Source organism: Callospermophilus lateralis, chromosome 3 (assembly GCF_048772815.1).
Source record: "Callospermophilus lateralis isolate mCalLat2 chromosome 3, mCalLat2.hap1, whole genome shotgun sequence".
NCBI classification, from domain to species: Eukaryota; Metazoa; Chordata; class Mammalia; order Rodentia; family Sciuridae; genus Callospermophilus; species Callospermophilus lateralis.
Window position 1 is genome coordinate 80,580,876 of NC_135307.1, and position 24,371 is coordinate 80,605,246.

At 35.9% G+C, this 24,371-nt stretch overlaps 1 protein-coding gene across 1 annotated transcript; it reads left to right on the top strand.

The window, feature by feature from the left end:
- The first annotated feature begins 1,748 nt into the window (after positions 1–1,748).
- Positions 1,749–16,965, top strand: Emc7 (ER membrane protein complex subunit 7). Its single transcript, XM_076848458.2, has 5 exons — positions 1,749–2,004; positions 5,931–6,050; positions 12,149–12,287; positions 13,866–13,946; positions 16,493–16,965. Exons 1-5 carry the CDS (start codon positions 1,772–1,774, stop codon positions 16,643–16,645), a joined length of 726 nt encoding a protein of 241 aa, XP_076704573.1. The 5' UTR covers positions 1,749–1,771; the 3' UTR covers positions 16,646–16,965.
- Positions 16,966–24,371: the final 7,406 nt, after the last annotated feature.

The following is a 24,371-nucleotide window of genomic DNA, read 5'->3' on the forward strand; positions in this document are numbered from 1 at the left end:
GGTTGAGAAGTTGCCTAAGGCCTCAATAAATTGTTGAGGCTGGCTTTGAACTAGTGATTCTCCTGAGCCACAGGGATTACAGATGGGTGCCACTATGCCTGGCCAAAGTAATAACTTTTTTGGTGTGGGGTACTGGAGATTGAACTCAGGGGCACTCAACCACTAAACCACATCTTCAGCCTATTTTGTATTTTTTTTTTTTTTTTTTTTTTAGAGACAGGGTCTCACTGAGTTGCTTAGTGCTTCACTTTTGCTGAGGCTAGCTTTGAACTCACAATCCGCCTGCCTCAGCCTCCCGAGCCACAGCAATAACTTTTTGATCTAGCAATTCTAATGTTATTTTACTGATAATAATTATAGTGCACATAGTTAGTCCTTGTTATTGTCTGGTTCTGGAATGTCCTCCAAAGTCTCATATGTTCAGAGGTGAGGCTTTGGGAAGTAATTAGATCATCAGGGCTCTGACCTCATCAGTGGATTGATCCATTGATGTCTGGATGGACGACTGAGAGTTAGGACCTACTTGGAGCAGATAGGTCACTGAGGGCATGCCCTGGCAAGGTGTGTCTTCTCCCTGGACCCTTCCCCCAATCCTGCTTCCCTGGTACCATGAACTGAGCTGCTTTCCTCCACCACACCCTCTGCCATGTTCTGAACTTTGTTAGGCTCAGCAAATCATTCACAATAGGATGATGATTGCTGTGAAAATAAAAGGAAAAATTATGATGAAAACCACATTGAAAGAGTTTTTCAAAATGGAGCTAGGAGACCATCAGGAAGCAGGATTTAGGAAGGATTCAAATTGCTGCCTATGACTGTGAACTTTGGTCATCTTCACCCTTTGATTGCAGGCAACTAGAACAGATAATTGTATTGTGTCCAGAAACTTAACATGCACATGGAGAAACCAGATGACTCTGGCTTTATGGACATTTCTAATGTAAATTACAAATATTATTTTCTGTTGGCTAGCTCCTGTCATACCACATCTGTGGGTTTTTGTTGTTGTTGTTGTTATTGTTTTTGTCAATATCAACAGAAGTTCCCCACAAAGGAATCTTCACTGCTTTGTATACTCTTGACAGTTTAAGCTCCCAGAGCCTTCTTTGGAACAGTGATTCGGAGTTATCTAAACCCGTACTTCCCAAACAACAATTCCTAAGACCCCAAAATAAAATCCTTCTACTTTTGTAGATTCTGAGTTTGGAATGACAGCAGTGTGATAATGCCAGTTGCTTTTCTCCAGAGGCAACCCTTGATTAACATTTTGTCTTTTTCCAGCTACTTTCTAAGCGGAGATGGTATCTTCTTCCATCACACACCAACAAACGAGCACCTTTTAATGTCATACATCTTGGAGAGTTCTTGAATTTTTTTTTTTTTTTAACGCTCTCTTTAGAACTGTTTTGCATGACACTGGAGTCTTATTTAGATCGCTACCCCTCTTGGTCTCATCCTCCTTTACTCCCGAGAAGCTTCTGTGGCAGCCAGAGCAACACAGACTTCACCACCTTCGCCTCTGTGGGCGGCCCTCTCTAAGGGCACCTGACACACACCCCGCACACCGGCCCCCAGCCTGGAGCCGACCGAGCCTGGGTCAGCCCTTCGGCCTCGCTGGTCGATTAGCTGTCCTTCTTCGGCTGGAGCCCCTCAGTTGCATCCCGGGTCCGGCGCGCAGTGATGACGACATCGGTCCGGTAGCCGCGGCGACGGGGGCTCGGGGGCGGGGAAGGCTTCCGGGCTGTCGTCCTGACTGCAGAGAGCTGCTGTCATGGCGGTCGCTCCGTGCGGCTTCTTTTCCATCCTGCTGCTGTTGCTCTCAGGGGATGCCCAGAGCTCGGAGGTGCCCGGGGCTGCGGCCGAGGGGTCGGGAGGGAGCGGGGTCGGCCTAGGCGATCGTTTCAAGATTGAGGGGCGTGCGGTTGTTCCAGGGGTGAAGCCTCAGGACTGGATCTCGGCGGCCCGAGTGCTAGTAGACGGAGAAGAGCACGTCGGCTTCCTTAAGTGAGCATCCTGAGGGCAGCAGGAAAGCAGTTGGGAGGGACGCCGGAGGGATATCCCGCTTGGAGAGCTTAGTGTCAGGACGGGACAGCGTCGCTGTCGCAGAGTGAAGTGGCAGGTTCCACTATCGCTCTATGCCAGGAGACCTTGGGAGGCTGTCAGACGCTTTCCCCTTCCTCTTTCCTTTCCGTATACCTCAGAAATAAGGACCGCAGGCCCTCGCCCCAAGGCCAAAGCAGTGGAACCACTTATTTTCAATCCCATTTTGGCCCGGTTTGGGTCCGATCGCTCTTGGGCCCTGGGAACAGGTGAACCCTCTTGCTGGATTCTTTCATTTGCATCTCATTTGGTTTCCCTAAAACCTGGTCGCTTTATTGCATTCATTTCAGCCTTTTGATAGCTTGATTTTGTGTAGAAAGATACTAAACAAGTGGGAATTCTCAAAGCCCAAAGGGCTTCCTGTGATGACAGACTGGGAGAGTAATGTCACTGCTTCTAAAATTAATGGGCCCTGAAGTCCCTAATCAAACCACACCTTTTTTTTTTTTTTTTTTTTATTGGCCCGGCATTGGGATTATTGTTCTTTTTACACTTGAATTTGTCGAGGGATTTCAGTATCACAACTGTCATTTAGTGATATTAGGGTTTCTCAAAAATGCTTACACATTCCTGTCCCTTCTAGCTATTAATAGAAATGTGATATCTGTCTATATTAAAAGGGATGAGTTTGTTAGCACTCTCCTTTGGTAGAAGCCTGCTTTTCAGATGTCCAGGCACAAGTGTACTTTTGTTTGTTTGTGGTACTGGGGTTCAAATTTAGGGCATCAGACATAGTAGGAAAGTGCTCTACCACCAAGTTACATCCCTAGCCCAAGTATGACTTTTTAAATCTTTCCATCACTACTTGTTTGTTTGTTTGGAAAATGAAATTGTGAACTGAAAGAAAATAGTTAGGAAAGGAAGTGGTTCTCTGCTGGGTTTGTGGACTAGCAGTGGTATCTGAAAACCAGAAACCTTAAATGTGAACATTTAAATTTCATTTGCAGATTTGTTTATATCAGCCAGGTGCCCTTTTGAGAAATTCAACCTCAGATTAGTAAATGACAACAAATTTACAACCAGTAAGTTAATGCTATCTGGCGTTAATCTGGCACTAGGGCATTCTTTAGACTTTACCACAATTTATGATTGTTTAATGGCTACGCTTTGGGAAATTAGCCTTAATTGACAATTTGACTTCTCTTCTGCAGCACACAGTTCTTTTGAAAAGCATTTATTTTTAGTTTTTAAATAATATTAATAACATGTTTGTTGAAGAAAATGTAAACAAAAAAGTTTCTGCTTGAAAGTTTCAAACAGATAACAACTCTTATATTGTATCTTTTCTCATTTTTTTAGAATCATATGAGTTATTTACAATGATAAAACATAAGGCTTTATAGCTTGCCCTTTTCACTTAATATTTGTGAAGTTTTTGAAACTATTTCATTTTTTAAACATTTGCATGTAGAAATGAGAATTAATAGGAAGAATTTATGGTGAAAATCTTTTTGTAAAAGGGTAGGTAATTTGTCTTATGACTGTTCTGAAAAACTAGCACACAATTTTGGCTTCTGTGTTTGGGTTTTTTTTTTTTTTTTTTTGAAGTGGTTTAGGACTTAGCTAACGGTGATACGGAAAGTTAAGATTACTCAGACCATTTCTTAACTATCATCAGTAAGTAGATAAGCCATAATTTATTTAACAAGTCCTCTGATTTTGGACATTTAGGCAATTTTCAGGTGTTAGTTTTAATATATTAAGGTTATGTGCTACACTTTTTTTGAACTTTTTATTATAGATATTTTCAGACATTTACAAAATAAACTTGTGAATTCTTGGATACTCATCACAGTCTACTGTTTTATTTCATATGTTCTCTGTATCTCATTTTTTTAAAAAAAATATTTTTTAGTTGTACATGGCGCAGCATCTTTATTTTGTTTATTTACTTTTATGTGGTGCTGAGGATTGAACCCAGTACCTCACACGTGGAAGGCAAGTGCTTTCCTGCTGAGCCACACCCCAGTCACCTATATCTCATTCTTGAGTATTTTTGTATGGTTCTAAGCAGAATATAATTTTACTTGTAAATGCATTATTATGTTTTTCTAAAAGGTAAGGACTTAAACAAAAACCATTATCAATTCAAAAACTAAATAATAGTGCTTTGGTATCATCTAATGCACAGTTCATTTCTGTGTTTCCCTGGTTATCTCAAAAATGCTTTTATGGAATTCTTCTTTTAAATCAGGATCCAACAAAGCCTGTATATTATAAAGTAGATTTTTAAAGCCAAGTTTTAAGTTTTTTTTTTATTAAAAATATTTATCTTAGATAAAATACATATTTGCTTTTTCTTTAGGTAATTACTTCTGATAATATTTGTTTTGTGCAGTCATCAGTTGTTGAATTTTTTTTTTAAACCCAGAAAGATGGTTTGAAATTGGTTCGGTCAGGGTCCCATCAATAAAAAGAAGATAAGTTGGGTGCCATGGCATACACTTGTAATCCCAGCACTTTGGGAGGCTGAGACAGGAGAATTGCAAGTCAAAGCCAGCCCCTGTAATTTAGCAAGGTCCTAAGCAATTTAGTGAAATCTTGTTTCAAAATACAAAACAGGATGGGGATGTGGCTCAGTGAACCTGGGTTCAATCCCCTGTACCAAAAAGCAAAACAAGAAACAGAAGACACACTGAGATTTAGATTAACTCAGAAAAAAATAAACAATTTAGAGGGTTTAATAAGCATTAAATAGTGTAGTCGTGTTATAGGGAAACAACCAGGTGGTGCAGTACTCTAGAACTTACAACCTCAAGACTATTACCACCTCTAAGCCTGAAGGAGGAGTGCAAATACAGATTACTGTAAACTTGAAGAAAGGGCTGATTTGGAGGAGCTGTGTTCCTGAATAAAGCCAGTCAGGTGAACTCTCAATGAGAAAGCTGTGGGGGATCTATACTAGGTAGAGATGGATCGGAGGGCAAATGGAAGATGTCCATCTCAAGAATAAACTAACTTGATGTTTTTATGTTTATTCTGTTTTGGTTTAGTGTGTACTTTGAGGTAACAAGGAACACTTTTTCATCTTTTTAGTGAATACATGAATGTGATCACGATCAGTTATTGCTTTGACTATGAAAAAGCATTTTGAAGTATTTTAAAAATGAGGCATTATTTTAATATATTATTATGATACTGGGGATTTCCTGATAACAGTTGATCCTTTTTGAACCACTTGTTTTCCTGAAACAGAAACTTCTTTTTTTCCTTGGAGTAGTTTTTTGTTTTCCAAACAGATTAATTTTGACTTAGCTCTTGATAGAATGGTTTTATAAATCTAGTAAGTTTGTAAAAGTAAGAAAAAGATGGGATGTTTTAACTACATAAACATTTTAAATATATGCATACCCAAAAAAGAACTAAAGTAAATGGGACTGTCTGTAATAAGTGAAACACATAATTCTTAAGTATTTTTTATCATTTATTAAAAAGAGAGAAAATCCAGAAAATAACAAGTTAAAACTGAAACAGAATGTTGTTTTTAACACTAAGAGTTTGTTGGGGGGTTGGAAAAATTGGGGCCCTTATGTAATAATAATGTAATGTATACTTGTATTTAGAACTGTGCTCCTGTTAACTTTATCCACAGAAAGAAAATAAGTATTTTCTATGTCAGTGTTCTCTGCTCTTCTGGAGTGGTTTCAGGTATTTTCAGAACCTGTTCAGTGTTAATTATGGAAGATGAAGTGGGGGACAGTTCTTGTCATTCTTTTATTTTCAGCTTTTTGTTTAATGTCATTTGGGGGCATTGTTTTTAGAATTAACATGATTTAAAACATAAGAAAAAACTAAGCCAAAGTGACTAAATATAATTTTTATTTTTTCAGGACAGATGGGAGTTTTGTGGTTCATGATATACCTTCTGGATCTTATGTAGTGGAAGTTATTTCTCCAGCTTATAAATTTGACCCTGTCCGAGTTGATATCACTTCAAAAGGAAAAATGAGGTGAGGGCACCTGATTTAATTTTTACCAAAGTTTAGGCTACTGTATACCTCATTGTATATATTCATTTCAGAATATAAGGGTGAAAAGTTTCCTATTGAAGCTACACTAATTCCTTAAAACACTTAAAATGTTTTCATCTGAACATTGATAAAATCATGAAGTTGAAATTCTTCCTTCTTTGGCTTAAAGTTTATTTTAAAGCTCTAATATGATTATATAGAGAAAAGTTAGCATTACTTACTATAGGAGCAAAAGCACTGTGTTAGTTATTGAAATGGGGTTTTGAAAGTTGGATTTAACTTTTTTATTTCTAATTTAAGTTTTCTAAATTAGAAATACTATTTTAAACTGGAATATTTTAGAAACACTTGATCTTGAATTTCTACATCTCCACTTTTCTGGAATATTTAGTGCGCCATGGAAATTTAGTACTTGTAGTGAAAAAAAAAATAGATTACATTGTGGAGTTTTTCTCAAAGTGAGGATCATGATAAAAATAAAAGATGAAAGCACAATGTTTGAGGCTGGCAGAATAGGAAAGAATTTCAGAATTCTGAGTAAATGAATATGTGCTTGAAATTGAGTTGAAATTTAAAAAAACCTTTGGTCTACTTGAGGCTGTGGGTATGGAACAGCAAAACCCCATTTGAGGTTAGGACAGTTGTGAGGTTGTCCACAATCTTCAGATTTGCCTTTCATAATAAAACACTTATTTTATTCATTTTTAATTTTTTTTACTGTCTCATGGCAATAACATCCTTTTTCGTCTCATCTAACCAGTCAGTAGATGAAGCAGTTTTAAGTGAAAATGTCTCTTGTTTGTTTGTGCTATCACAACATTACTCTATGTTGCCACAGGCAAAAGGCAAAAATCATTTTGGGGTTTACAAACTACATATTTGGGGTTTATAAACTACAGCTTATTGCTGACCTTTTTTGAATGTCAAGCATATTTTAGCCTAATTTGTAGAGATTGAAAATTGAGCTGGCATAATAGAAATATGTTCATTAAGTGCCATATTATGTTTGAGTCATGTTTACTTCTAAAATTTTATCTTCTTTCTTTGCTTTTTAATTTGATATTGCCAGATTTTAAGATGTAATATGTAAATTTGCAATAATTAAAATAGAATGAGTCATATGGAACTGCTTCATCCTTTATATTACCTGTGTATTTGTTGATGGATTTGCCATAATTTTTATAATCAGCTCCTCTTGAGGGATAAGAAATGTTTTTTTCCTCTATTTCTCTAGTGTATATAGTAAACAGACAATTATAAATAAAATAAATTCTTAATATTATCATTAAAGCCAATAAATACTAATAAATACATTTTTTTAGAAACAAATTACTTTTTTCCTCCTATTTTTTTTAAAGAGAGAGAGATAATTTTTTTAATATTTATTTTTCAGTTTTTGATGGGCACAACATCTTTATTTTATTTTTTATGTGACGCTGAGGATTGAACCCAGCGCCTCATGCATGCCAGGCGAGCACGTTACCGCTTGAGCCACATCCCCAGCCCTTTCCTTCTATTTTTGAAGTTAAGGTTTTAGCTAAAGATATTCTACTTTGCTTAAGTTCTGATTATAGTTCTTGTTTTTGACTATTTAGAGGAGAGGCAAAGCTTCAGTGGAAGGTAATACCTTGTAAATATAAATTTTTCTTTTTCTTTTTCTTGGTACCAAGGATTTAACTCAGGGGCACTTAACCACTGAGCCACATCCCCAGTCCTTTTTATATTTTATTTTGAATAGGGTCTTGTTAAATTACTGAGGATGGCTTTGAACTCATGATCCTCCTGTCTCAGCCTCCTGAGTTGCTGGGATTACAGGCGTGCACTACTATATCTGGCTATAAATATTTTTTTTTGATAGAATACATGGATTATTTCAAAGTATATTAATCTCTTTGGGTATTGACTTTCTCATATATCATTTTAGAAACATAAGGATTTTTAAATATATATGTAGGTAAAGTTCTATTATGTTCAATCTCATTTATTTTTCACTTTTGGTAGTGGGGATTAAGCCCAGGGGTACTTTACTACTGAGCTACATCCTCAGCCTTTTTTTTAATTTTTTATTTTGAGATAGAGTCTCACTAAATTGCTGAGGCTGGCCTTGGATTTGCAATCCTCCTGCTTAAGCTTCCCTAGACACTGGAATTACAGGCATGGGACACTGTACTGTGCCTGGCTTAACTCTCAATCTTAATGGACTTATGACTTTTTTATATATTTTAAAATGGCACAGTTAGAGATAAGAAGTATGTAGATTGCAGTATACATTATGTATGCTTATTTAAATTTTTTAATATCAAAAACACAATATTGGAAGAAATGAAAATTGTTAAATAAGGGGAGATTCTTGCTTACTAAGAACTGTAACATGTTGTTTTTATTTGTCCTTTTGCTCTCTTTAAATTTGTGAATGAAATAGTTCTAGTAAATAGGAAAAATATTGTTCTAAACATGAAGTTTTTATTAAATTTTTTTTGCAGTGTTAGTGATTGAACTGGGGGCCAATGCTTATTTTCCTTTTAACAATGGATAAAGAGCATTTAAGAACTACTTTTTGAACATTTAAGAACTGGTTGCAGAATTCATAATCTCAGATACATTTCTGAGCATTGGATTCCTGAAGCATAAATTAAAAAATAATAATAATAATAAAAAATGAGGCCCCTTCCCCCTAGCACATTTAAGTCGTGTGTGGGATGGTGGAGCAGCTGACAATCAGGGATTTTGTCAGTGTGTGTTTTGGAGAGTGAAAGATTCACAGCTGACTAGTATCCAACAGAATATGTTACTCAGGAGCTTGATGAGTGGCAGGCAAGATATGACGGTGCATGATCTCAGATTTTCAATCTGAGACTTCAGGGGAAAAAAAATGAGGCCCTTATCATTTTAATAATTAGGGGTGGGACAGAGTAGTGAACAAAGTAGGATTCATATTCATATAAGGGCATAATATTTTGATCAGTGTTTTATAAACATGCACAGTAAATTAGCATCAAATATATATGAAACTTCCTTTTGTGACATTTTAGCTGAATGAAAAAAAATCTTAGAAATACTGGACAAAATATGACAAGCACTTCCTATACTCCTGGCCCTTTTTAAAATTTTTAATTTTGAGATAGGCTCTTGCTAAATTGCCTAGGCTGGCCTGAAATTTGCAGTCCTTCTGCCTCAGCCTCCTGAATTGCTAGGAGTATAGATAGGCATGTGCCACTGTACCAAGCAAATTTTTCCTTTTAAATGCATAGCTTCCCCCAAAGGAAGGAAAATCCCTAGGGGATAAACTATAAACCACTTCCCCATTTGAGGTTTTTGATGATGTTCTCTAGCTAAAAAGCTTAGATTTTATTAGCAGTGTGTAAGTAGGAGGCAAGTCTTGGGTTTGCCTGGGGTCAGAATTAGATCTAAGTTTTGGTTTCCCTTTTAACCTTTAAATTAAAACCCAAAAGGACAGATTCCCAATCTGATTTTGCTATTAGGATAAAAGTCTCCCCTGAAAACTGATAGTAGCAATTCTACTCTCATTAAAATTCAAGGTATGAATTTATTACTTCTTGCAAAATCTAGGCACTTCTAAGATGAGAAGCTAACAAAATGGTCCCTGCTTATAATCCCTGGACTACTAGCACAGACAAATGTGTAATCTCTCTGGAGGGAGATGTCCTAATATCTATTTACTTAAGTGGATAAATTCTACTCACCTTACAGAGTACCCAGGAAAATGGTCTACATTAAATCAGCAAATGAATCTCACCTCCAAATTTAAGATGGTAGAATTATTGAATATATACTATAAAATAATTTAATGTGTAGTGGAATTGCTTAAAGAAATAAAGATTTACTGCTATAAGAAATGATATACCTGGCCAGGCACGGTGGTGCATACCTGTAATCCCAGCAGCTCAGGAGGCTGAGTCAGAAGCATCAGAAGTTCAAAGCCAGCCTCAGCAATTTAGTGACACCTGGGTTTTGATCTCCTTAGTGCGTTTTAGTTGAAAATGAGATGTTTACCAATGCATTCTTGTAGGGCTTTCTTGCTTTCTTTCTTTTTTTGGTATTGGGAATTGAATCCAGGGCATTTTACCACTGAACCACATCCCCAGCCCTTTTTATTTTTTATTTTGAGACAAGGTCTCACTAATTTACTGAGACTGGTCTTGAACTTGAAATTCTCCTGCCTCAGACTCCTGAGTCACTGGAATTACAGGCGTGCACCGCCACACCTACCTTGTTGTAGGGCTTTCTTTTTTATTTTTAAATAATTTAAATAAAACCAAGAATCAATTAATGGGATGGATTCACTGAAAAGCTTCTTCTCAGTAAAAGAAACAATCAGTGAGGTGAAAAGAGAGTCTACAAAATGGGAGCAAATTTTACCACATCAGATACAGCACTAATCTCTAGGATATATAAAAAACTCAAAAAACTTAACAAATAACAAATAACCCAATTAATAAATTGGGCCAAGGAAATGAACAGACACTTCTCAGAAGATGATATACAATCAATCAACAAACATGAAAAAATGTTCAAAATCTCTAGCAATTAGAGACATGTAAATCAAAACTACTCTTAGGATTTTATCTCGGGCTGGGGTTGTGGCTCAGCAGTAGAGTGCTTGCCTAGCACGTGCCAGGCCCTGGGTTCGATCCTCAGCACCACATAAAAATAAATAAACAAAATAAAGGTATTGTGTACAGCTAAAAATAAATATTAAAAAAAAATATTTCATCTCACTTCAGTCAGAATGGCAGCTATTAAGAATACCAACAACAATAAGTGTTAGTGAGAATGTGGGAAGGCACACTCATACATTGCTGGTGGTACTGCAAATTGGTGCAACCAATCTAGAAAGCAGTATGGAGATTCCTTGGAAAACTTCGAATGGAACCATCGTTTGACCCAGTCATTCCACTCCTTGGTTTATTCCCAAAGGACCTAGCGTACTATGGTGACCCAGCCACATCAATGTTTATAGCAGCACAATTCACAATATTGTGGAATTGTGGAAACAACTTAGATGCCTTTCAATAGATGAATGGATAAAGAAACTGTGGTATATTACTCAGCATTAAAAGAGAATAAAATTATAGCATTTGCAGGTAAATTGGTGGAGTTGGAGAAATTATGCTAAGTGAAGTAAGCCAATCCCCAAAAACCAAAGGCTGAATGTTTTCTCTTGATATGTAGATGCTGACCCATAATAGGGGCGGGGTGGGGACCATGGGAGGAAGGAGGAACTTTAGATAGGGCAAGGGGGAGGAAGGTGAAGAGAATGGGCATGGGGGTAGTAGGAAAGATGTGGCATGAGATGGACATCAATACTCTGAGTACATGTATGAAGACACAAATGGTGTGACTCTACTTTGTGTACAACCAGAGGCATAATAATTGTGCTTTATTTGTATACTATGAATTGAAATGCATTCTGCTGTTATGTATAACAAATTAGAATAAATAAATTTAAAAATAATTTGATAGTTTTTTTAGTTGTAGGTAGACACAATGCCTTTAATTAATTAATTTATTTCTTTATTTTTATGTGGTGCTGGAGATCAAATCCAGTGCCTCACATGTGCTAGGCAGGCACTCTACCACTGAGCTACAACCTCAGCCCCAGTAGGACTCTCTTGAATCAAGTTTTTGTTACAGAGTAGCTTTAAAATTTGGGTGTATCAATAATATACATCTTAGATCATCAAAAAATAAAATAAATAACATTCAGTAATTTTTTTGTTTATAATAAAATAAATTCACTACAAATATAACCAAAGGGCTTTAGAACTAGAAGAATTCTAAAGGAACTTTTGATATAAACAAAAGTTAAGGAACTTGCCTAACCACATAGGTAGTGACAGTTGCAATTAGAAGATTCCAAGCATAGTGTTCTTTCTCCAAGCTTTGCCCAATATTTTAGATATGCATATAAAACTACATTGATCAGATTTTCAGGATCAAAAGTTTAGATGCCAGGATGTTTTGGAAGAGTTATTGCTAAAATATTGTAAGCAGATCTTTTAATTAACCATGGTTTTCATAGAATTACCGCTGCTTTTCTCATGTTTCTTTATCAGAGCAAGATATGTGAATTATATCAAAACATCAGAAGTAGTAAGACTGCCCTATCCTCTCCAAATGAAATCTTCAGGTCCACCTTCTTACTTTATTAAAAGGGAATCTTGGGGCTGGACAGACTTTCTGATGAATCCAATGGTATGTATCAAGCTAAAATAAAACATTTTACTAATCCCTAATTTATTTCTAGGCAGTTGAAAACTCAAACTCTTGTGAGATGGAAAATTGAGGTTAGATTGTTTGTTGGATGAAAGGATTATTAGGAGTAATTTGTGGATTTCAGGAAAACAGTGGCTTTAGGAATAGATAATGAAAAGAATTTAGTAAGAATGGCTCTATAGATTTGACATTGAAGTATACAACAGGAATTGGAAAAATATTTATGATGAAATAATGCATTATGCTGTCATTTATTTTTTAAAAAATCAATAAAAATATTGATTAAAAAAAGTAAAATTCAAATATAGAGAGAGTATGCAGCCATATATGGAGATATCCCATCCATCCTACTACTTGCATATTAGTCCATTGATAAATATAACCATCATTTATTAACCAGTCCCTGTTGTTGGTACAAGTAAGGTGTTCTTTCTCCTTTTTGTACGTGTGGTAAACAAAGAAGTTATTCTCTGGTAATTTAAGTAGTTGGTCATGAAACTGACACTAACAGTAAAACACTAAAAGAATACATTCTTTTAGTGGGTATAGTATAATATAATAATATAATAGTGGAGTAATAGCCCAGAGTTGCTTTACTACTGAAATAAATCCCCAGCCCTTTTTGTTGTTTTATTTTGAAACAGGGTCTTTGCCAAGACTGGTCTTGAACTTGTGCTCCTTCCACCTTAGCCTCCCAAGGAGCTAGAATTATAGGCATGTGCCATATTCAACAGTTCAGAATACTTGCTTTTGAAACAAATTTTACCCTTTTAAAAAATTGTTTTTGAAAATTGAATTATTATCTGAGAATTATATATGTTTTAATCATATTTCTTACTAATACCTATTCAGATCACAAAGGGGACTAATTGGGGATTATACCTCTTTGGAGAGGAATAAATCAGTACCTAGAATCTGTTATCAAAGACAAAGAGGCAGAAATATAGATTGAATGGGAGGAATCAGCAGTAAGTCTCCAAAGCTTATTCATTTTGCTTATTCTTATTACTGAAATTCTATAGACATATTCAATGCTAGAGAATTCTAGGATATTTTTCAAAACTGATCTGCTCAAGTAGTTGTCCAGTACTGTATTTCAGGCTCTAGAGGATGTATATTAATGAGAGAGATTAATACAATGTTTTCTCCAAGAACCACAGAGTTATCTGGGAAGAGCAGCCCAATGGGGCATTGAGATTTCCAATCCTAATGCCAGATTGCAGGTTGAAGAAAATCAATAGATAGTTCCATTTGCAAACTATTTTTATTAGATAATACTGTAAGCTCTGCACAAACATAGACAGGTGGAACAAGAAAGAAGTGAGATGTCAATAAAGTCCAAACACATAGATAAAACTCTTTAATCATATCAAACTCTACAACATTCAGACAGGTAGCACCTTGCTGTCATCAGAATTATTTCACTAGAATTGATGTGATTGCTGCAAGTTCTATATTTGAATCTTTAAATTTTATCATTCATTGTTAAATTCAGTTTTTGTTTCACAAACTGTAAAATGGAGGAAAGAGAATTTCTAATTTTTTTTCCTTCTACAGGTTATGATGATGGTTCTTCCATTATTGATATTTGTGCTTCTGCCCAAAGTGGTCAACACAAGTGATCCTGACATGAGACGGGTAAGGTGATTTTGTGTAAACACAGTTCTTGGTATTTAGTTAGTTGTTTTCACTGGACAATATAAATTCCATTGGTTTTGCCTGGTAAAAGCATAGCATATCTTTTAGCATAGCTAAAATAATCTACTTAGTCTTAGCTGCTTTATGTGCCTTACCTGTTAGTAGTTGAAATGCACAATAATCCTGGTATACCTAATCCAAATATTTTGTAAAATTATTGCTCTTTTAATCTATCTTTACTTAATAAAACTGTCTTCAGAGCACATACTCAGTTCTTGTGTTCAGACAAACAAAACTCACGTAGACCAAGGGGGGATAAGTAGAATAGTGGCTTTTAAACTCTGTAACACAAAATCTTGCTGGTTCTGCAAAGAGGAAAGAGTTTGCTAATGAGGATGCTTCAAATTTAATGTCACCACTTCATTTCTTCAAATATTGGATTCCATATAAAATCTTCATTGTTTCTTTAAGTAGTTCCATTTTTGCATCTAACAAGACTCAAATACCTTCTGAGTACCAAGATTCTCTATTGTTTTTAGTAAACAAACAAACAAAAATAAAAACAATGTATCGATAACCTTATTCATTATTGAGTTAGGTTCTGGATATGGGGATACAAAAATGAATTAAAGTTCATCTTTATTGTCAACAAGTCCATCTCTATTGTCAGCTAGTTCAGTTAAATGTAAGAAATAGAATGAATTTATAAAATATTCTCTAGCCATCAGGAGATTTTGTGGGTTTTTTCCCCTTTTTTAAATGGAAAAATAAGATAAACATAAAACGAATAAAACTATTTCCTAATGTTGTAGATGATTAAGTTATATAAAAGGTAAGGTATTCCCAGCTGGACTGGCAGAAAAACTTTTATGAAAAAAAAAGTTTATGTTTCAAAATGTTTTATTGTTGAATTTGGCATCTTTGCCATATCTTGCAAAAGATAATATATCCTATCAAATCCTTGTATCTGTTGACCTGATTAGCTGTTTGTGACATCAGTAGAAGGAAACACCAGTAGTCACATTTGATTATAATTTCACTCCTTATTGGGCCGGGGTTGTACCTCAGTGGTAGAGTGCTTACCTAAGCATATGTGAGGCACTGGTTTCACTACATAAAAGAAAAATAAATAAAGGTATTGTGTCCATCTACAACTAAAAAAATAAAAAATAAAAATAAAAAAAGTTCACTTTTTACAAAGTGCTTTTGTACATAGTAGATACTATAGAAAGTGGTTGCTCCAAGAGTTTCAGAATTGAACAGATTCAAAAATGGAATGGATGATATATTTTTATAGGAACTCAAGACCTATTACCATATATATTTAATTTTTTATTGTAAGGCATTTTAACATACTTTACTTATGTTTACAATTTTTCTTTTTTCTGACCTTAATTGTAAAAGCACCTTTTGCTGCAGTTTATCTTCCAAACATTCTTGATACCTTGATATATAGTTGAAGATTGATATTTTGGTTGTATGCATCTGAAGAAAACATTAGCTTAAAAATATGCATTAAAACAATATGAAGGGCTAGGGCTGGGGCTCAGAGGTAGAGTGTTTGCCTTGCACATGTGAGGCACTGGATTCAATCCTCAGCACCACATAAAACTAAATAAATAAATAAAAAGGCACTCTGTCCATCTACAACCACACACACACACACACACAAAATAATAAACCAAACAATATGAAGCTAGGCATGGTGGCACATGTCTGTTATCCCATTGGCTCGGGAGGCTGAGGCAGGAGGATCATAATTTTGAGGTGAGCCTCAGAAACTTAGTGAGGCCCTAACTTATTGAGATCTTGTCTTCAAAATAAAAAATAGAAAGTGTTGGGGATATAGCTCAGCGGTAAATTGCCTCTGGGTTCAACCTCCAGTACCCAAAAATCAAATAAACAAAAATAAAAACAAAAAAAATATGAAAACATATTAATCAGAAAACAAAATAAGAAAGAAATATGATCAAATATATCCATTGTCAGAAAAAAAGTCCTTTATTAAAACAAACTGAATCAAACCCTAGGCAAATATTTATTTGACATTTTCCACAGATCATAATGTTTACTGGAGTAAAGGAGATATGGAACATGGTTACTAATATTATGTTTAAGACTTTAATTTTTTTTTTTTTTTTGAGCTGCGGATCAAACCCAGGACAACTACTCTACTTCTGGGTTCTACTCCCAGTCTGATAAAATACGTTTGAGTATAACATTACTTTGTTGCTCAAAAATATTACTTTTTACTTGTTCTACTCCTTTCCTTCTTCCTTAATAGGAAGTGTTAGAATTTAATAACTTGAAAGATCCTAGTGCTCATCTTTCCCTCCATTCCTACTGGAGATGGAACCCAGGGCTCTCCACTACTACTATGTCCCCAGTACTTTTTATTTGACACAGGGTCTTGCTAAGTTGCCAAAGCTGGCTTCAAACTTGAGATCCTCCTGCCTCTGCCTCCCCAGTAGCTTGAATTATAGGTGTGTGCCACCATACCCAGCTCCCAGTGCCCTTTTCATACCTTGTGCTTTTCTTCCCTGCAGGAAATGGAGCAGTCAATGAATATGCTGAATTCCAACCATGAATTGCCTGATGTATCTGAGTTCATGACAAGACTCTTCTCTTCAAAGTCATCTGGCAAATCTAGCAGTGGCAGCAGTAAAGCAGGCAAAAGTGGGGCTGGCAAAAGGAGGTAGTCAGGTCGTTCACAGCAGGCATTTGCACAAACATAGCAACACTGGGTGGCATCCAAGTCTTGAGGGAAACCATGTGAAGCAACTACTGTACACTTGAGTCATCCTGAAAGTTGATCTCTTACAACTGTTGTATATGTTAACTTTTTAACAGGTGTTTTGTATTTGGTACACAAGAAAACCCAACTTTCATCCTTTGTCTGTATGAGGTCAATATTGATGTCACTGAATTAATTACAGTGTCCTATAGAAAATGACATTAATAAATTATATGAAGTACTATGCATTATGATATTAAAATAAGTCTTAATCCAGAGATCAAATTATCTTCTGTCATTTTTTTCACTTGTTGTTTCTTTTTCCTAACATTTTTTTTTCTATCTTTTATTATCTGAGGCTTGAAATGAATTTTTCCATTTAAAAAGAAGTGGTTTGTTACCCTTACAGTAGCACGCACTATGGTTTTTTGTGTAGCTGAAACCTTTAAAAATTCTCAGCTTCCAGGCTGGGGTTTTGGCTCAGTGGTAGAGCACTTGCCTGGCATGTGTGAAACAATGGGTTCAATTCTTAGCATCACATATAAATGATAAAATAAAGGTCCATCGACAACTTAAAAAAAAATTCTCAGCTTCCGTGTCTTGCCATTTCATATTCCCTTTTATGTGAGGTGGAAACTGTTTCTTATGTAGCTATAGTTTTTATTATTATAATAAGCTCCATAGTATGGATATATGAGTCGAGTTTAATCATTTTTAATCAGAATAGAGTTTAATCATTTTTAAAATTCTGGTTACCATCTATTGTACTCATTTTTAAATTTTTTTTTCCTTTTTTGTAGTTGTAGATGGACTGAATGCTTTTTTTTTTAATGTGGTACTGAGGATTGAACCCAGTGCCTTGTGCATGGTAGGCAAGTACTCTGCTGCTGAGCTACAGCCCCAGCCCTAAAATTCTGGTTACCATTTATTATATTCATTTTACAATTATTTTGAACCAACTGTGTGCTGTGATCCAGAATAGAATACAGAGATGGGTATTATCCAATCACCTGTCTCAATAGAACTTATTATGGGAGGACAAATAATAACAGATAATGAATACCCAGGGGAAAGAAGTACAGCAGTAGGAAAGCCTTCCAGAGTCTAAGAACAGAAAAATCAAACTTATAATATTGGTGGCATAGCACATCATTGATTCTTAGAACTTTTGCAGTATAAATTTGCTTTCTAATTAGCAATATCACTTTTTATTTCAATAAGTTGTAAAAAATTTACACCTTTTCCTCTTGGGTTATTTTAATTAAAGAGAAGTATTGCTTCTAGTAAAGGGTTTCTTTTTTTCTCCTGTGTTAACACCTCTATTGCTTTCTTAAGGTTATTAAATCAGAAAACAGAACAAAAAAAATGGTTGCTTAAAAACTCTATTTTCAGGCTGGGGTTGTGGCTCAGCGGTACTGTGCTTGCCTAGCATGCAGGAGGCACTAGGTTCAATCCCCAGCACCACATAAAAAAAATAAATAAATAAACAAATAAAATAAAGGTATTGTGTCCATCTACAACTAAAAAATATTTTTTAAAAAAACTTTATTTTCTCTTTTGTATTAGGTGCCAATTGTTCATTTTGAAATGAGGTTCATAAGTTTCTTTTAAAGAAATAGATTCCGGGGGCTGGGAATATAGCTCAGTGGTCAAGCACATGCTTAGCATATAGGAGCCCCTGAGTTTAATTCCCAGCCTTCCCCCAATTTTTTTTTAAGTTCTAATGCAGGACATTTTATTAAGTATCTTTATTTGTATTATTTACCTTAAGGTTACCAAACTGGCTGAGCTTTGAATGATTAGGGTTAGCTGGTTAATGGTAGAACTAAGGTCTTTTAAAATAGAAAATGAATGTAAGAACCCTAGCTGAGAATGCCATTCATTTAGTTAGCTTTCTAATTTTCACTTAAACAGTAAGTAAAAGAATATGACATTCTCCATTGTGATTCAAAGGAAACAGAACATAGTAAGTCTTAGTTGTCTGACCAGAAATCCTGTTTAAAAATTTCATAATTTGGATTGTCGAAATTTGCACTCCCAAGTGCAAATTTCACATACCATTTCACATGCCAGCCAAGAAACTGTGTAGTTATTTTATATAGATTCTAACAGCATCTGAATATAATATGTGCCCTTATCATCTTATAAAAATGTTATTATGTCAATTGTATATAGAGATCTTTTCATAAAAGCTTCATCAAATGCTTAGGGTATTTACAGGTATAGAAATGATTGCATATTATTAGGCAGTATGGGAGGATTCAGTGCAAAGAGCTGCTCTTTAGCTACTGACTTGTTTTGTGACTTTGAGCAAGTCACTTTCTCTCCTTAGACCATGTTTTGTTCTTTTTGTGTCTCCAGCATGAAGTATGTAGGTGCAACAATATTTGTTGAATGAGTAAATAAAAGGTCTCCTCAGTACAAATTGGAACAAATTTTTTGTTTTTGTTTTCCTCTTTAGCGCTTTTGTTGGATTCAGTTTACATGTGCCTCCTTTTAAATGTGAATTATGTTTTTTATAATTGTTTTCACATTTACTAAATGAAATCTGAATAGTGCAAAACAAATCCTTGCTGTCCACCCACTTTCCCCAGGGTGACTTCTCAAAGGTGGATCTACTGTTGCCAGGTTTCATACAGTTTTTTAGGGCTTGAAACCTGAGGATTCATTCTGGATGTGATTAGCATTTTGACAAGATTCAGGATTTTAGGTGGGTGTGGTAAGGCACACTTGTAATCCCAGCAACTTGAGAGACTGAGGCAGGAGGATACTAATTCAAAGCCGCCTTAGCAACTTAGGGAGGCCCTAAGTAACTTAGTGAGATCCTGTCTCAAAAATTTAAAGAAAAGGTTATAGATGTGACTCAGTGGTCAAGCTCCCCTGGGTTCAACCCTCGGTACCAAAAGAAAAAAAGGAAAGATTTTACCTAACCTGCTCAGAGCAGTATCTTATCATTTTTTACCTTATGTTTCCTCTGATAGGAGGCAAGAAGCAACCACATAGCAGTTGTACTTTTTGGTAGCTAAAGGGTTTCAAGGACCTGATGAAGGATATCAATAAAGATAAAGGAGAACTTTTAAATTATGTAGTCATTAAGACTTTCAGGAAGTTTGTGTGTGTGTGTGTGTGTGTGTGTGAGAGAGACAAGCATGCATTCAAAAGTTCTTAATTGTTCAAAAAAACATTTTTTTTTAAAATTTCAAATACTATTAAGAAAAATTGAAACACCTATTTTCATTTTTGTTAATTGGCTTTCAGGTCATATATAGACACATACTTTTGCTTGGTTGCAACCACTTATGTATAATTTTGTATTGAAATTCTGCTAAGCATTAATTTTTAGGGAATACAATCAATGGTAGGTAGTGGCTGAGCACTTTAATTCAGTTTAAGGGGTATGTTGAGTAAGGACCTAGTTGTACTTTGCTCTTCTGCATTTTAGGTGTGATTATTTTCATTATTTAGTTCATTTATTTAACTTGTGAGAATATTCATTTGGTTAAAATGTTTATATTCAGGAGATTTTGAAAAGTAGCTTTTGTAAATTCAGATGTTGCCTATAAATTATGGGTGTTTTTTTATATTCTTAGAAAAAAAGATGATGAAGCATTAAAAAAAAAAAGGCATTTTAGAAAAAAAAATCCCCCCAAATAGAATTAAATGCTAACATAATCTTTTACCCACTGTATACAATAGCCCAACTTTATAATGGGACAGGAGAAATGAAGCTTTCCATGGTGGCTTCTGCCTACTAGGATGAGCCAACCAGGCAGGCAAGTCTAAGAAGAGAAAGGAGTAAATTAAGAAGTTCAAGTAATAAGATAAGAAGAATGAATAGAGGCATCAAAACTAGCTGTGAACAACATTTCCAATACAAAACAAGTTGACAACGCATTTAATTCCAGAGAAATTTAATAAATTTGTAATTATTGAAGATGTGTATCTGTACCTCTTTAGGTAATTCTGAAAGTAATTTTCCATATAAATGAATGTAAATAATTTATTCAATTTCTTTTAAATTTTTAAAATATTTAATTGACAAATAAAGATAGAGTATGATCCAGGTGTACAATGTGATGGTTTTATACATATACATTGTGTATTGACAGCCACAACCAAATTAACACATCCATTACTACCCATGCTATATATTAGATCTCCAGGATTTATTCATCTTATAAATGAAAGTTTTTATCCTTTGATCAACATCTTCCCATTTCTCCCACACCTCAGCTCCTGGCAACCACAATTCCTCTGTTTTTATAGTTCAGCTTTTATTTTTCAGATTCTATGTAAGTGAGGCCTTACATATAAATCCTCAATAAGTTTATAATTATTAGTATTCTTATTTTTCAGAGGAGGAAACAGAGGTTGCACAATTTTCCAAGCTCACCAGTGGGTAAGTGGTCTTAATCTAAAGCAAACCATTACTACGTCCTATAACTCAAAAGTTAAAAACTAAGCATTCATGTGCCCATAATCAACTCATAGCCACACATCTCTTCCAACCTGCTCACTTGCCCCTTCCTCTCTTTCCAAACACTTCTTAGAAAGAAGGGGTGGAATAGTCAAGAGAAAATTACTTTTGTGAGAAAATAGTTTTAGTCTTAGTTTCTAGTGCCTGGAGCTTCAGAATTTGCAATCCCAAAGATGTTTCTAAAAGGTAAATCTGATGAGGTCACTCGTCTATTAAAACCCTTTGTTAATTTTCTAAGAACTTCAGGGCAAACTTCTTGATTCCTAACTTCAGTTCTTCCAGAGTCACTTCTGGAAAACTTCTCATATATATCTTGAATCATTCATAGTTCCTCATTGAAACTTCTACACACTCTTTCACCCCTGGCCCTTTTAAAATATTTCATCCTTGGGGCTGGGGATGTGGCTCAGGTGGTAGCATGCTCGCCTGGCATGTGTGCGGCCCAGGTTTGATCCTCAGTACTACATACAAACAAAGATGTTGTGTCCACTGAAAACTGAAAAATAAATATTAAAAATTCTCTCGCAGGCTCTCTCTTAAAAATAATCTTTAAATAAATAAATAAATAAATAATATTTCATCCTCTTAACTCTCCACCCTAATCTTATCCCATTTCCTTGTCTATTTTTTACATCTTCTTCAGGACTTAGTGTAGAAATCATCTACAGAAGTCTTCCAGATGCCCCATGGCTTTGACTAAGTCTCTGATCTCTTTCATACCTGAGCTTACCTCACTACATAATAGCCCTTCTATTACTGAACTTCTTGTTTACTCTCTTCTTCCAGGGCCCTAAGCTCCTTGGAGTATAAGGCACCAGTAGTACAGTAGTCTTGTGCTGAAGGGATGGTAGGAGGAATCTTAATCCCTCCTTTAAAACAGTTGTGGGGGACTTGTCACACATAAAGTTGTATCATATTGTTGGAATTCCAACTCAAATCATTAGCATGGATAGAGATCAGTCACCATGGTGAATTACATTTCTACTTCTTAGGAGACACAAAGATACTAGTCACTATAGGAAAAAAAAAAAAAAATCAAAACGACACACACATACACAAAACCCTAGCTGAGCATAGTGGCATGGCACGTGCCTGTAATCTCTGACTCAGAAGGCTGAGGCAGGAGGATTGCAGTTTGAGGCCAGCCTTGACAATGTAGGTCCTAAGCAACTTAAAGGAGAACCCATTGTAAAATAAAAATAAATAAAAAGCACTGGATATGTAGCTTTGTGGTAAAGTACCCCAGGTTTAATTCCTTCCCCAGTATAAACAAACAAACCCATAGAGCCCAGGAAACTGCTTTGCAACCATCTCATATCTCAGGTGTGTACATACTTAATTTAGTAAAGAATAAAATCATTTTGAGGGGTGGGGGCACAGCTCAGATGTAGAGTGTTTGCCTAGCATATGCAAGGCCCTGGCCTCCATCCCTAGCACTGGAAAAAACAAAATATTGTGAAGTACCTATAGTACATGTGTGCCAAGGGCTATTAGTTGAGGGGACACAATGATGAATGAGCAAAACACACATGAACTCTGGCTTCAGAGCTTAGTGTTGAGCCAGAGACACAGACATTGGTCAACCAACTACATACATGTCTAATGAAAACCTTCATAAGTGCTACTGTGGAAGAGTCCAAGGTTTTATAAAAGCTCGTGAACGGGGACCCTATCTGGGTGGGTAGAGGCAAGTGTAGGAACACTTTCTTGAAAAAGTGACTTACGAGGTAAGATTGAAAGACTAGAGCCTTCTCAACTCACTTGAGAAGAAGGGGGTAATAGGGAGGAGCTTCTTAGTTTGAGTTGATAGATAGATGTGTGTGAATAGTGACTCTCAAAGGAACCCAAAGTGCTTCCAGAGGAGAGGCAAGTAACTGGAGAGGTTGGCAAATGCATCATGGTCCCGCATTCACCTCGTCTTTCTAGGACAGATCATAAGAGAGCCCTGTGTATGGGGTTCCGGGATGCTTGAGGCAATGAAATAGCATTGAACACAGATTGGGGTTAGGCTGACTTGGGTTTGAATCTTGAGATACAGTGGCTAGGGCTAATGAACTTTAAGAATAAAGTAAAATGAGGTAGTGGGTATAGCTCTGGTAGACATGTGTGAGGCTCTGGGATCAAACTCCAGCACAAAAATAATGATAATAATAAAAATAAAATGGTGATGTTATAATACTCCTCTTTATACAGGTGTGAACCTGGCTGTGAACTGGCTATGGTCACCTGACTACAGTCACCTGGCCATAACTCATAATATGACCCTGAGTAAACTGTGGTACATGAAAATCATTGCCAAAAAGCCTAGAATCTTTAGTAGAAATATCAGAGTCCTAGAAACTTTGAGAGACTATGTTAAGTGGAAGAAAAACAAGTCTTGCCCTCCCCTCCTACCTTGCTCCCTGCCCATTTCCGGCCCAGCCTTGAATCTTTAGATGATGTAGCCTAGCAGAAACCAGTGTCATAAACACTTCTCTTTTTCTTCATCCTCTTGAGCTGGTGGGAACTGGCTGGAGAGGTGTTTGCTTTTCTTCCAGACCTCTGAGGGCTGCTTTTTCTGGGTAGACTCAGTCCTCCTACTCTGAACTATATGCTCCCACCTTGATAATTTTCTTTCTGTTCTCACTGCTTCAAATCATATGTTTGTAAGTATGCATGTGACTATTGGTATTTGAGTTTGAAGAAATCATTGCAGAATTCTATGTATAACTCTAATTTCTGCATTCCTGCCTGACCTATGGTGCCGCATGCCTATAGTCCCAGCAACACAAGAGGCTGAGGCAGGAGGATCACAAGTTTGAGGCCAGTCTCAGCAATTCAGTGAGATACTGTTAAAAAAAAAAAAAAAAAAAAAAAAACGGCTGGGGATATAGCCCAGTGTTAAAGACAGCAGCGTTCCTGAGTTCAATCCCCAGTACCCCCTCACGTCCCCCGCCATATAGAAAGGTTAGGGTATATCCAGACAGGGTAAGTCTCCTTTCTAAAAAATACAGTACCTAGGCATGTAGCCCATGAATTGGGAGCCAAAAAAGATTGGGAGCTAAGAAAGAGGAAAAGAAAAAAGAAAAAAAAAAGCAAAAAATTGTACTCATGGGAACTTCTTAGTGGAATGTTGAATGTGATCCAATGCACCTGTCAATCCATCACCCTCTGTTCAAACACATAAGCTACTACCCTTTGAATTCAGGCTTCAGGGATAATTCCCTTTTTTATG